The 14,987-nt window shown below is 43.4% G+C and overlaps 1 protein-coding gene across 1 annotated transcript in view; it reads left to right on the top strand.

Annotated features, from left to right (window-relative positions):
- Positions 1 to 14,987, top strand: part of FSHR (follicle stimulating hormone receptor) — a 159,017-nt gene that overhangs the window by 111,586 nt on the left and 32,444 nt on the right. The window contains 1 exon segment of the mRNA XM_047745358.1: positions 2,776 to 2,850. Within this exon segment, the coding sequence (XP_047601314.1) occupies positions 2,776 to 2,850 (75 nt within the window).

Genomic DNA, 14,987 nt, shown 5'->3' on the forward strand with positions numbered 1-14,987 from the left:
CTCTGCCTTCGGCTCAGGTCATGATCTCAGGGTCCTGGGATCAATACCAGCATTGGGCTCTCTGCTCGGCGGGGGGCCTGCTTCCCCCTCTTTCTCTGCCTGCCTCTCTGCCTACTTGTGATCTTGTGATCTCTCTCTCTCTCTGTCAAATAAATAAATAAATAATCTTTAAAAAATAAAAATAAAAAAAAATAATAAATAAATAAATAAAATAAAATAATTCCAAAGTCAAAGTCCAAAATAAATCCCACATGAGGGGTGCCTGGGTGGCTCAGTGGGTTAAGCCGCTGCCTTCGGCTCAGGTCATGATCCCAGGTCCTGGGTTCAAGCCCCACATCGGGCTTTCTGCTCAGCAGGGAGCCTGCTTCCTCCTCTCTCTCTGCCTGCCTCTCTGCCTACTTGTGATTTCTCTCTGTCAAATAAATAAATAAAATCTTTAAAAATAAAAAAAATAAAAAAAAAATAAATCCCACATGATGTAGTTAAAGATAGGCAATCCTCACTTGAATACCAGCTGATGCCATAGATCTCCATGAAACCTTGGCCAAGATACAGAATCATTCCAAGACTTGGTTTTCTTATCTGTAAAATGAGAATAATAATGAAAGTACATGGCACAGGATCACTGTGACGAATAAAGGAGATAAATATAAATTAGATCTAACGCATCAACTGCCATAGAAGAAGTATGTCATAACAATCCTTGGTTCCTCATTATAACCCAATTTTCTTTCTCTTTTTGACATTCTCATTTTACACACCTGTCAATATTCATACAGATACAGTTCTGTTTCATACAGGCCTATAATTACAATAAATCAATTCAGAGAAACATAAAATATCAAGGCCAGGGATGCCTGGGTGGCTCAGTCAGTTAAGTGTCTGCCTTCAGCTCAGGTCATGATATTAGGGTCCTAGGATCGAGTCCTGCTCGGCAGGGAGCCTGCTTCTCCCTCTGCCTGCTCTGCACACTCACTCGCTCAATCTCTCTCTCTCTCTCTCATTCTGTTAAATAGATAAATAAACATAAAAAAAAAAATCAAGGCCAGAAGAGACTGGAGACTATCTGGTCCCAATTTTTCCAGAGTATATTCTGTTCATCATCAAACACTCAGGAAATTATTGAGTGTTGTTTAAAAAAGGTAAATGATAGTATGGTCAAATAAGATTGGGAAACACTGGGCAAATAAAGTTAGATGCACTTACTGTAGGAAAACTCAGAACCTATAATACGCAAATATATACTTAGAATCTCCAAGGAGGATATTTTATTAAGGGTTCTCAACCAATATCACTGGAAAGGTTTCTTCTGTGGGGCATGTATTAGTATCTCACAACACTTCCACAAAATGGTTAGGAAAGCCACTGAGCCACTTTTTTAACATTACAGATGAGGATGAAAGACACAGAGAAGTTCCAAGACTTATCTAAAGTTACCCAGCCAAATCCACAACAGGATAAGGACTTGAAAACAAATCCCAATTCTGGTATTTTTTTTTAACCTCTTTTTTAAGCTTGCCAAGTAGATGTACATATACACATTCACATTATTCATATTATTTATTTAGAAATGACACTCGGTTTGTCCATACTGGCAGACTGCCCCTTCCCTTTTCCTTCCTTCTACGCACTCTGCCTCCCACCTGCATTATTCCTCAGGGCCATTAAACCTCTTCAACTGATGCCCTCCCTCATTCTCCCCCTGCTCTCCTGTTCCTTCCTTTCTTCTCTGTTTGGTCTCACCTTATCCTAGCTGGAAAAAGAGAGTTGACCAGGATCTCAGACCCACATGGCATGTCACAGAAATGAACCAAAGGGCAGCCAGCTCTCTGGGCAGGGTCAAGCAAGCATCCCCTCTGTTGTTCAGCGGGCCGTGGAGCTAATGGAATGGCTCTTTCATCTCTTCCCTGCACGGAGAGGTGCTCGCCCCCATGTAGCACTGACTGTACTTAAAATAATTAATTACCTGGTACTTGGATCTGGGTAGCTACAGGTTACTGCAATATAAAAGCTAATGAAACAGGGAGGAAGTAATTAACACAGAGCACCTCTGCAAATATACATTGATCCAGCAAGATGAGGAAAGGGCAGTCTCTCTCTGCGGGCATCCAAATGTGAACATGCTCACCTCCAGACTACTGATCAGGACACAGCCAAAGCCAACAAGGGCAGAAGACCCCACTCCTCAGAAGCTGTGAGAGTAGCCTCAGTCTACAGCATACAGGGAATCACCAGCACATTCCCAGCTACTGTCTGCTGCAGTTTCTTGATTAAAATCAGAGATGTCCACTGCTTTTCACCTGATCTTTGTTTTCCTTTGCCTCTTTACTTTTTCCCTAATCTCCTTTTGCCCTTCACCCTCCCTTCCATCTTCTTTTCACCTTCTTTTGTTGATTTCCATCTCCCGCTCTCTTGTCTCCACACCAGACAAAATCTCTTTTCCCATGCTAGTCTCATTACTGCCCTCTTAGTCGCCGCAGAGGAAACAAGAGGATTTCTAAAAGACACTTACCAGTTATGGATGCGGTGTCCTGGGTGAAAAGGACACACCCTCAACCAGTGCTTTGTTAGGCTATAACTAACAGGTGCCAAGAGAACATTAGTTATGAGAGCCAAGTGGGTTAATATTCAGTTTGCACAGTCTCAACTCTTCATTGAAATGCTGGATGGATAGAGGGATGGGAAGGTGAATGGATAAACCTTTTGCATAACGTGAAAAATACTACAGCATTCCTCAGTGTTGAGTTCATGTACATGTTCTTTCCTGTTTTGCAGTAGAATTGAAAAGGCCAACAATCTGCTATACATCGACCCAGATGCCTTCCAGAGCCTTCCCAACCTCCGATATTTGTAAGAACTCTTATACTCTGTTGACCCCTCTATAAACAAATTGTGTATTCCTGTTTTAGCAAAACATCCACCTGCTACTCAGGGGAGCAACTGCTTTTTTTAAATAGGTGTGGTTTAATGTAGAAGGGGGGAGACACTTGCTGGTGGGTTTTATTTAAGTTTAGTAAGTGAGTTCTACTATGATAACTGCATTTTTGTTTTCACTTACTAAAATAGACATAAGACATGTCACTTGCATAAGTGGAATTGTCACATGGACTTCTTGAACTCAGTCATAATTTAGTGTTAATAAGATGCAGCCAGAATTTGTGCTAGCATTTAGCTTGTGACCTTGACCTCAAAGACATCTCATTTCTTCTGCGTGTACGCATTTTTACTTTGATACATTATAGTGCTTTATTTTGTAAGTTCTAGTTAATAATAGACATGGTATTTTATCAGCAGAGAGATTCCTAGTGTTTGAGCTCCATCCTTGGAGCCTGCCCCATTAGCAAAATGGCTAATTTTCCATTCAAATGGCTTCCAAAATAGCTGAGTGCTTGACAGACCCCAGAGTGCTAGGATAGAAACCCATAAAACACCACTGTAAGAACTTGGGCTAGAAGTCACACTAAGCCCATTTACTAGCTACTTATCACAGGCTAGAACTTAAATCTCTCACAGCTTTTTCCCTGTCACAAGAATGGAAATAATAATAATGATAGATGCGTATCGGTTACCTATTAACATAGTAATGCATAACCACCACCACCCCCAAAAGAGAGTTTTAAAGCAACATCTCTTTATTATCTCACATCTATGAGTTGATCCGTGGAATGGGTCTGCTGACCTGGACTGTTTGCCTGACCTCAGCTAGGCTCACTTAAAAGTAACTACATCGGGTGGCTCAGGGGGTTAAAGCCTCTACCTTCAGCTCAGGTCATGATCTCAGGGTCCTGGGATTGAGCCCCCCATTGGGCTCTCTGCTCGGCGGGGACCCTGCTTCCCCCTCTCTCTCTCTGCCTGCCTGTGATCTCTGTCTGTCAAATCAATAAATAAAATCTTAAAAAAAAAAAAGTAACTGCATGTAGGTGGCAGGTCAGCTGGGGACTGGCTGCTGTGGACTATCCCAGGTGAGAGGACAGGTCTCCACCAAGTGGTGCTCATTTCCAGCAAAGGCTAACATAGGCTTGCTCTGATGGCAATCCTGGGGGTTCCAACACAGACAGCTCAAACTTGCAAGCCTCTTGAGACCCACACCCTGAATTATCACATTGTCTCTTCTGGAACATTTTATTAGCCAAAGGAACTCATGGGGCCAGCCTTGATTCAAGAGGTAAAGAAGCACACTCCCTTTTTTTAATGGGAAAAACTGCAAAGTCACAAAATAAGATGTGTGGATACAAGGAAGCACAGGGAATTGAGGCCATCTTTGCAACCAGTTTAAAGTATGTAAGAAGTTCCTACCCACTGCCTGTCACATGGTAAATGCTCATATTAGTACTAGTTGCTAGTGATACTCTGACCCTAAATTTTGATCCACGATAACTGGAGTTAGTAGGTCCAATGAGCAACACTGGGCCATCATATACCTCAGCTCTGATGGACTAAGGGAATAAAAGATTGATTTAACAGAACAGAATCTATAGAACATGGAATTTCCTCTCCCTGACAAGAGCTGAGAAGGGATCTGAGAAAGAGTCAAGGTTGCTCAGTCCTGAGTTAAAGTCTGAGGCAGGACCGGCTTCACTGGCATGCTGTCCATGCAGTCACGGAGGGCTCCATCTCGAAAGCACTCCACATCCAGAGGGCCTCCCACTAGGTTTGATTCCTTGCTGCCACTGTCGTGAAATGCTTAAACTTTTGTTTTAAGTACAGAGGGTCCTGCGTTTTCTTTTTGCACTGTGCCCCACAAATGCAGCCACTCAGGCTCTGAAGTCAGGGTGATGACCTCTTCTAGTTTCAGAACTGGGAGTCTTGGCTCCCTAAATGCACTTTGCTATACTGTCTGCAGAAACTAACCTGGATTAGGCATATAACAGTAGAGGAAATATAAATTAACAGAGAAGGCGTGGGCCTAGAATTAAAAAAAACTGACTTCTGACTTCATCCTCACTCCACCATTTACTCTTGGGCCAATTGCTGGACTTCTGAGATGTACTTGTATAGGACCCTCAAGTGAAATTTATATGTGAAAATATTGTACAAACCATGAAGTGTTCAAAAACATTAATAAATGTACTGAGTATTTTGTAGGATGATTATTTCTGACCAACCCAAGTCTAACAGTCCACTCTCAGGAAAAGTCCACTAAGGGCTGACCACTGGTGGCCACTGAGACCTTCAGCTTTTGCTTACACCAGTTGTCAAAAAGAAGAGGTTTGAGAAATGCCTTTACATTTCATGGAACAAGATAGAAAAGAAAAAAAAAACTATATATGAGGGCAGAAGGACCTGATTCCAGTGGGATACTGATATTTATTAGGTAGACAGCAAAGTACCTTCTCTACCTTCAGTTTCCTTATCTGTAAATAGGGTGGGTTGTGAAAAACAATTAAGATTATACCTGTAAAAAACATCTTGCAAGTTGTTTCTCAGTATACAAACTATAACTACACAAACAGCGGTGCCTGGGTGGCACAGTTGATTAAGCATCTGACTCTTGATTTTGGCTCAAGTCATGATTTCAGGATTGCGAGATCAAATCCTGCATTGGACTCTGCACTGGGCATTGGAGCCTGTTTAAGATTCTCTCCCTCCCTCTGCCTGTCTCCCTTTCCACTCACATGCACATGCTTTCTCTCAAAAAGAAAAAAAAAATTACACAAACATAAAATTATTAGGGCCTGTTACCCAGTTGGCTTATTTCATTCCTTCTTTTCTTCTTTCCCTCCCAACTGCCATCTTCCCTTCTTTCTCTCCCTTTCCTGTTAGAAAAAGTCTGAGTGGAATATGGTAGCCACAGAACCTTCAACAACAGAATAAAATCACATTAGGACATGCAAAGGAATCCACAGATGGACTGCCACTCACATGCATGTAATGAAAAGCATTCCTGCAGAGGATAGGTCCAAAAAGAAAACCACCCCTTCACATGTCTATTCCTTAATGCTTGATAATAACAGCGTGAATAGTAGCCAGAATGGTGGACTGGAAGCAGGTGAATAAGGGATGAGGAATCATCACAAAGTTTGAAGTCAAGAGATCCAGAATTAGACTCAATATTGGCCTATACCTTATGGTCAACACCATTCGCTCTTATAAATAAGGACCCTCAGCCCTCCCTCTAGGTGGTGAGAGCTAGGGAGGAACTTAGGAGGATGTGGGCATGGAAGGCACAGCTCCAGTAGGAAGGAATGGGAACTTAGGCAAAAAAGAATGGCCAGGCTGTTACTGTGATTCTGGAAGAAGCTAAAATCTATGCCATCAGTCATCAAATCCAGCACCACCCCACCCCATGTCTTTTCCTCACTTTGAGATGTTGAGTGGTCCCCACTCCCACCTGGCTCCCCCATCAAGTCCAGACAAAGCTGTAGGTGACTGATTCCAGCCACATCCCTTATAAGAGCAGGTTATTGTTCTCAGAGCATTTGAGAAAAGAACTTGTCAACAGTTTGGACAATGACAAGTCATTGTCAAAGTAGCCTCCTTGATTACTCTGAGAAAAATATTTACGTAATTCTACAGTGAGTAAAATTCTTTCACATCCACTGCCATGCATCAAGAAGGTAAGAAGTTAAGAAGAAGAGTGGTCCATCTTAAATCTTTTGACCTTATTGCTAAAGGTGGGCTATTACTAGCTGCGCATACTTCCTTCAGATGTGGTACATGGTGACCCTGGGAATCCCAGAAACTCTGCACTCCAAAGGCACTTCTACCAGTAATACTTCTATTCAGGGCTCAGCCTGTGGCCCTTTGAAAAAATTTTCAATACTAATAAGGGATGTAAATTAGTTGGACCTCTAATCTGAAAGAGTCCATAATGGAAACAAAGCCCAGTTGAGCTTCCTTCTCTTTCCATGTTTATTTGTGTCTGAGCAGCAGTCACAACGGCCTCACAATCCAGTAGCCAGGTAGAGGTAGAGGTAGAGGCAACGATTTCAGATATTCTTTGAGATGATGAACTACTTGCTTCAAGGTGAAGAAGAAACACAAAATGGATGAAAGAATCCAGAAGGGACCAGTAGGATTGAATGCTTGTTTATTTCCTGAAGCCAGGATAAATGTTTATCATCACAGCCACCAAAGCAGGAAATTACAAGAGGTTAGAGGTAAGTTTCCATTTGACTGGAACATCCTAATTCACACACACACACACACACACACACACACACACACACACACACACTTAGAAATGTTGTTTTGAAATTTTTAGCATTGATTCCATTTCATGTTGATCACTTGATGGCACAGAATTCAAGACAACTGGAAATCAACGTTCATCACTGCCTTCATACTTCATCGAGGAACCTAAAGTGGTTAGGGGAAAAAAACCTCATGAATAAGAAATGTACTTTGACTAGAAGAATATACATCACAGGATTCATCTGGATGCACTTTTTAAGTCAATATTGTATTTGCAAGTAATATTTCCTTCTTTACTGCTCTGCCTTCCTGGAGCTGACCTTTTGTATATGAAAGAATATCTATTGATCTGTAAATAAGGTTTACACAATATTCTCTTGCCTTTGCATCCTGTCAATGTAATTCCCAGGCAGCTGGGTGTTGCTCTTCACTTCTCAATAAACCCTAATTCCATCTTAGCAAACCCTCCCCACAGCTGGGGAGGGCCGCTCCTCAACTGACAACAATCATCTCCTCACATGCAGGCTTGTTAGACCCTCCTTAGGATCCCTGTTAGCAGTAGCCACACCTTCTGCTTTCTCCAGCCAGGGCTATTTCTAGGCGAGTCTTCGCTGGGATTCACCCTAGCAATTCCAACTGTTTCCTCCCCATCCCTCCCCTAAGTCCCTCACTCTCTGGTCTGTATTCCTCTTTCATTTACTTTAGTAGGAGTAATGAAAGTAGCTTCTCAGATTATAAAAGCTGAACCAAATGTTGGACATCTCAAAGGACAGATGCTAGGGACTCAGGAAGCCACACAGAGTAGATCCACCTGTCTGGGCTCAGGTGTTCGCTCCCGCTCTTCTTGGTTGTGTGACCTTTGGTAATAGCTTTACTTCTCTAAGTCTCAGTTTTCCTTTCTATAAACCAGGAATAACATTACCTGTACCTCTGTTTTATATGAAAGAAGTTACTGAGAACAATGACCAACACTTAGAAAATTCTCAGTAAGTGTTAACAATTCTTATTAAACTCTTGACCCTGTCACTTACTAGATAGGAAAGCTCACAGAGGAGACTTCATCTCTTTGTACCACAGCTCTCCCCTATGCTTAATAAAAACAAAGTGATACCTACCTTTTCAGATCATTGCAAGGATTAATTTGCTGAGGATGGTGACAGTAGTGGTGATGGTGAATATTTTTCCCCACTCTGGTACCCCTAAAGTTTTTGGAAGCCTTTTTAACTTTTCTTTTGGAGAGAATCACTGACCAGCATTCAAACATGGAAATACATCACTTGTGCTTCTCAAAGGAAAAAGGCATCCTTCTTACTAAGCTCCTGACATATCCAGAAAGGTCCTTCCAAACAAGCAAAACTGCATTTTCCTTCAGAGTTCTAATGGAGAGCTCTTGACCTCTCCTTTTAATGTTTATTTTCAAAACTCATTGTCCACAATATCTCTTGCCATCTCCACAAAAACTAATTCCAGTTCTTCACATCAGAGCTAGTTAGATAATGCATCCCACTTTTATGCTGATTTACAGTTTAACACTTTTTCTCATACTTTATTGCATTTGAGCCTCCCAGCAATCCAAGAAGTAGGCAGGGTGGAAGTCCATGCATTTGCAGCAGTAGGCTGGCCTCGCCTGTAGTCCCCGAGTACATGGCTCTCCTCACAGGAATATGCAATGGCCCTACAAATTGGAGTATTCTGGGTGTACAGCGAAGGCTGGCTGGCTGTTCTGATGAGAGAAGGACCATATGAGTGTTCATTTTTAGAAGTTATGACAGCCATGTACATAGTAGAAAGGATTGGTGCCTGCCCTTTTCTCCTCCATCATTTTGGATGCCAATTGGCCAATAAATAAAATCTCATTCATTCAGTCTTTCAACAATCATTTATTGGGGTCCTACTATATTCTAGGCTTTGTAGTAGTTATTGGATATACAAAAGATGCCAAGACAGATGAAGCCTCTGCCCTTGTGGAACTTATATTCTAGCTGAAGAGATAATGTTCAATAACCTTAGGTGGTGTTTGTGGTATAAAGAAAGATAAAGTAGGACAAGTAGAGAATAATGTTTTAAAAAGGTGGTGGTTGAGAAAGGATGGAGGGGATGGCCTTGTGAGAGAGACAGGAGACATCTATGGACAGATCTCAAGGAGCTCAGTCTTTTGTGGAGAAAAGGCTAGCTAGCACCCATTAACTCCTGGCAATTACACATCTATCTGTAGAGCTGTGTGGTCCTTGTCATAAACAAGAGGACTGACCCCATGCTTCAGGCTAGAGGAGTCAGGGGAAGTGTCATGTGGGTAGACAGCACTTAGCTGCAACCTAGGGGGTAATTAAAATTTGGAAAGATAGAAAAGAAGGAATTTCCTCTGGGGGTGGGGGGGAGAGATGAGCAAATACATAGAAGGTAAAAGGATCATGGAACAGGCAGAGGAGGGAGAGAAACTGAGTCCCAGCTAAAAAGAAGACACACACTGAAGAGTAGGACTGCATTAGGATAGTCTAGGTTTGGTAAGATTAAAAAAAAGAAATTAAGGCAGGGGAGTTCAGTCCTACTACCATAGTAAAGAGTAAGCTGTAAGAGATTTTAAGCAGCACAGCAATGAGATGACCAGGGTTTGGACTGTACATTGACCAGGAGCAGCGTACAGACATACACTCAAGGGAGACCTGCTAAGAGGCAACTGCTACAATCCAAGGGTACAGTAATGATGGCACCTGGAGGCCTAGGGAGACATGGTTCAACTGGGGACAGATTTCCAAAGAAGAATCATTGGTATGTGATTTACCTCTAGGTGAAACATGGACCCAAGTGACTGCAATGATTTTTGCCCCTCACTTCCTTCCCCAAAGCCTTCCTTCTCCCATGCCCCCCCCTAAGCACCTCACACATAGAACCATCCTCCAGATGGGACCAGAAGTCCTTTTACACAGGGGCTGGTGCTTATTGGAAAGAAATTATTAGCTATCTCCCTGGCTGTCAGTGTTGTAAGGATCTAAGGATGTTGTCATGGCGACAAAAATGGGCACAATGGAAATTATACAATTGCTTCTTTTATCAGTTAGGTGTCTCGCAGAGCCAACTACGCCTGCCGTTGTCAATGCTAGGAAAATACGGTCAGATTTTCCTTCTGAAATGCTCAAGTTCAGGATGAGATTTCAGCCTGAGCCTGTCAGCTCAAGGAGGACAAGAACCTCCTCTTCGCTGAGGGCCTGATCATAAAGGAGGTGATGTTTTCACACTGCTCACCTCCTTTCCTCATTCCTCTAACCTGTTCACTGTGTTTTCTCCTACAAAAAGCCCAGGGCTTTTCCCTCAGCAAGACTATTCCTTGATCCATCAGGGTACATCAATACGTTCAGGGCTTGATGTTCTTCTTCCTAAAGGAATTTCTGTTTTTAAAAGAGAGGCCTAGACAAGGCAATGTGAAACCCAAGGATTGATAATGATGGACTTCAGGTATGGAGGTTTCTGGAGAGAGAAATAAGTCCCAAAGGATCCACTCCAATAGCACCTAGGCAACCATACTCAACCCACATGCAGAGTCTCTGAATTGTTTTTTTCACAGGATAGAGCTTCTCATGAAGTAGGTGTGTCCTCGCCTCATTAATTTTTTTTAAAAGATTTATTTATTTGACGGGACGAGAGAGACAGTGAGAGAGGGAGCACAAGCAGGGGGAGTGGGAGAGGAAGAAGCAGGCTTCCCACTGAGCAGAGAGCCCGATGTGGGGCTCCATCCCAAAACCCTGCGATCATGACCTGAGCTGAAGGCAGACACTTAATGACTGAGCCATCCGGGCACCCCTCACCTCATTAATTTTTAAATAAGCCATGTCGGTCATCACCAGAAGTCAAAAGTACAGACAAGTCCAGTGAGGGGACGGAGACAAACAAGTCTCAGAAGAGCTGTGTGAAGCTCAGACTTGATGCCTTCCTCAGTGCTAGCACAGCTCCCACTTCCCCCGACAGTGATGGCATAACCTTTTAGGGCTTAGTTTCTTTCTTTTTTTTTTTTTTTAAGATTTTATTTATTTATTTGTCAGAGAGAAAGAGAGAGTGAGTGAGCACAGGCAGACAGGGTGGCAGGCGGAGGCAGAGAGTGAAGGAGGCTCCCAGCTGAGCAAGGAGCCCAATGTGGGACTCGATCCCAGGACACCAGCATCATGACCTGAGCCGAAGGCAGCAGCTTAACCAACTGAGCCCCCCAGGCATCCCTAGAGCTTAGTTTCTTCATCCACATAATGGACATAATATGCCTAATGAGGTAAATGAGAAGAGGAAACTGGACTACACATCCTCTAAGATCTCTTCTAACTCTCAAGTCTAAACTGTGATCTTCACAAATCTGGGGCTCCCAGTGATGATGCTGTCCTCACTTCAGCATATTCAGACCCAGCACGAGCGCCTTGTACAGAAGGAGAAATGCTCTCTGCAAGATGGGAAAACACAGCTCCCTGCACAACACTGTATTTCCCAGACCAGTCTCCTCTTCCCCAGGATGCATGTGGACCTTTCAAGTGCTAAGATCCTCCGGGTACATTAAGAACTTAAAGCAGCTATAGATTTACTCTTAAATTAGGAACAGCAGAAACTCAACTCCTGGAACTAAAGGACAGTCATAGGATCCATCCCAGTCACTTCAGTCCCTCACACATGGGCACAGCCAGCCTCAGCAGACTCCAGGAAACACTGGAACTGGGGCTGAGGCCTACAAGGCAGACTGCACTGGGCAACGCTGGAGCTAGCCTGGGAGTGCCAGATCCCCAGCAGGGGCTGCCTCAGGCACAGGCAGGAGGAGCGACAACTCCAATAGCAAACCCTAACGGCATCAGGCAAAGCGCCACCTCCATGCAAAATGAACCCCTGCCTCATCTTCCATCACTGCAGTCAGTGTGGGGAGATTTAAAGGCTGTTTGTGTCTTTTGCAGACCCTTTTACATTTGCAGTTATCCCTGGGAGATGTCACAGATGCTTAAGAAATTAGAGCTAACACAGAACTCTCCCCTAAAGATCGGGGCAGCCCATGGAGACTAGGATGGGCAGAGGCGGCTGGGGAGGGCAGCAGGGGCAGCCTGGATGATGACAGAGGGAGGGGGACACAAGAGAATTCCAGTTACCAGATTCTACTCCAAGGTGGGGACTAGGTTGTCTTCGTAGCTAGATCCCCAGGTCTGGGCATTAAAAACAAAAACAAAAAAAAAAAAAAAAAAAGAAAAAGAAGGCACTCAGCTCTGCATTTTTCCTTATAGAGGAGGTTGGCTGTATAGCTCTCATGTACCTAGTTCTTACTTCCCTCTAATAGCTGTTGAGGGACACACTTTTCCCTTGTTGCCCTCATTTATCTCATCTGCTTTCTCTTTCCCAATGTGTGTTCGTAGGCTGTCAGCTACGAACAAAGACATGAGAACGTAGGCACGTTCTAGTGGAAAGGCCCCGCTGCTCCCACACTCTAGACATGGCCAGCTGGGAAGATGGCTTCCCCAGGCATGGGTTATAGAAGGAACACAGCCCAGGGGACTCACCAGACAGCAGATGAAGTGGCTCAGGACTAGGGAACAATGAAGTGGCAGAAAACGCAAAATAAGGGATTCATCTCCGGGCCCCCACAAGGCACAGGGTTTGCGCATAGTAGGCTCTTCATGAAAATGCAGGTCTGAGTTTGAACCTATCTGTCTGGGTAGGGAAAGAGAAGGAGCTGCTGTTTTTAGAGGAATATCTGAGGCCTTATGGAGTATGAACGCCGAAGTGACAAATGCTCTAAGGAAGAATATCTTCATTGGTAGCAGACATTACAAAAATGTTCTGTTGTGGTTTAATCATGAGTTTACTCACAGTGAACATCCTGCAAAAAAAAAAAAAAAAAAAAAAAAAAAAAAAAAATACTGAGTTCAGGAGGTGGAGAGCTCCTCCCTCACCAGTTTGGGTTTCAAAGCTAGCAGTGCAAGGAAGAGAGCAAGATGTTCAGGGAACTATGGGGGAAAAAAATCAGGTACCCCCCAACAAAGGTCACCCATTAAGGTTTCTCTGGACAAGGAACAAACCACAGGAGTCAAGTAGACACAGAGTCACTCGTCAGGACACCAAGAAGAGCCACAGACCCAGGTTCCAGTCCTGTCAGTGGGAACTTGTAAGCAAGCAACTAGACCCCTCTGGGCCTCAACGCAATGAGGAGAGAAACCATGTTCCTCTCTCCTTCTGAAGGTTGTCGTAAAGAAGGAAAAGGCAGGGAGAAGACGAAACACATAGGAGACTGCTTTTAAAGTTTAAAGCAGCAACAAGAGCAAGAACTCCTAACTCGAAGAGGTTCTGATGGATGACAGGGGGACGCGTAACAGGAATCCTAGCATAGAAAGCATTTGCACTTGGTATAAGTTGATACAGTCTTACAAAAGCCCGGGGAGATATTTTCTGATGACTCCATGTTATGGGTGGTAAGTCTGAGGTTCATAGATGGTGACTGAATTGCCCAAACTCAGAAAATGGGATTAAGAAACAATCCTGGGGCACGGAAATAGGGAAATTAGTATTTATTGAGCATCTATTCATCTCATCGTCCCATCTTCCAAAAATAGTATGCGTGTATCTTGCCCAATTTACAAATGAGGATTTTGAAACTCAGAGATTTCGTACTTGACAGAATGGAAGCCAGAAATGTCTGACTCCAGCCCAGTTCATCCCACTTTCTGGCACACCACAGCGGGGAAGGTGTAGAGCACAGATGAAGCCAACATAATGTACTCAGTGTTCTGAGTACAACATTGACACTTTATTAATGTTTGCCATTTGGAACTTGTGATCATCTACTCAGGCTAAGTCGGAGTGTACCTAAGAAATAGCTTCCTAAATAATTAATGTTAGAAATGAGTTGTGAGGAAGGGTGTGCAAACTGTTTAAAATATTAACTCTTTTGTGACTCCCCTATGTATTTTAAAAGTAACTGCTTGCCACAAATTGGTAGTTTGATTAAAGTTGGCATCCAAACAGGTCCCAAAAGGTTGCCACTTGGCAATGCTCTATTGGCAGTGAATCTAACCTAGAGAGAACTTTAGGTTTTAAAAGTCCTTTATGTAGCCAATGTGCTATAATGGAAAGAACATCACAGGAAAGGCACAGGAGCCAGAGTGCCGAGTTCAGATGCCATCTCTTCCACTTTCTAGCAGACAAGCCAAGAAAACAGAGGCTTCAAAACTTTCAGTTACCCAAAAATGGAGCTAATACTACCTTTCTTCTAGAGTGTGGGCAGGACTAAAAGACTTCAATACAGGAGGGCCTTTAAAATGTTGCCTAACCCTCGCTAAGGTAATTGGTAAGTTTTAACTATGATTCTTTCGTCTTGAGTCTAGAAATTTGAGTGATTTTTTAATACTGCCTGTGAACATTGTAAGACGAGAATCATAATCATGCTCATCTCAGAAACTCACTGTCAGGTCACATGCAATAATATACAATAGCTTTGTGAATCATATGTGCTACACAGGTGTACGGCAAGGGCTTTTCCAGTCTTCCCTTCATCAGAGAGAGAGGCCCGGGTCAGAACTGTGACCTATATAACCAGCCTGTAGGACTTCGGTTACTTCCCCAAGAGCAGTCCTCTGGTCTACTGTTGCTGTAGCCAGCCTCTCACTTGGCCTGAGTCAGACACTGGTCACTATGTCCCCCCAAGCAGGAGACTGCTGTGGAACTACCACACGGTCTTCTTCAAGTTCCTTTCTCAACATACATGAGGCAGCCAGCAGTGCCCACACTTGTTCATGGAGGGGCAGGGGAAGGGCATATTCACAATCATCCCCAGAAGCCCTTCTTCCAAGGTCTCTACACCATTTTCCTGTTCAGTTTGCATGAGAGGTTAAGAACTATGT

Source organism: Lutra lutra, chromosome 9, assembly GCF_902655055.1.
Source record: "Lutra lutra chromosome 9, mLutLut1.2, whole genome shotgun sequence".
NCBI classification, from domain to species: Eukaryota; Metazoa; Chordata; class Mammalia; order Carnivora; family Mustelidae; genus Lutra; species Lutra lutra.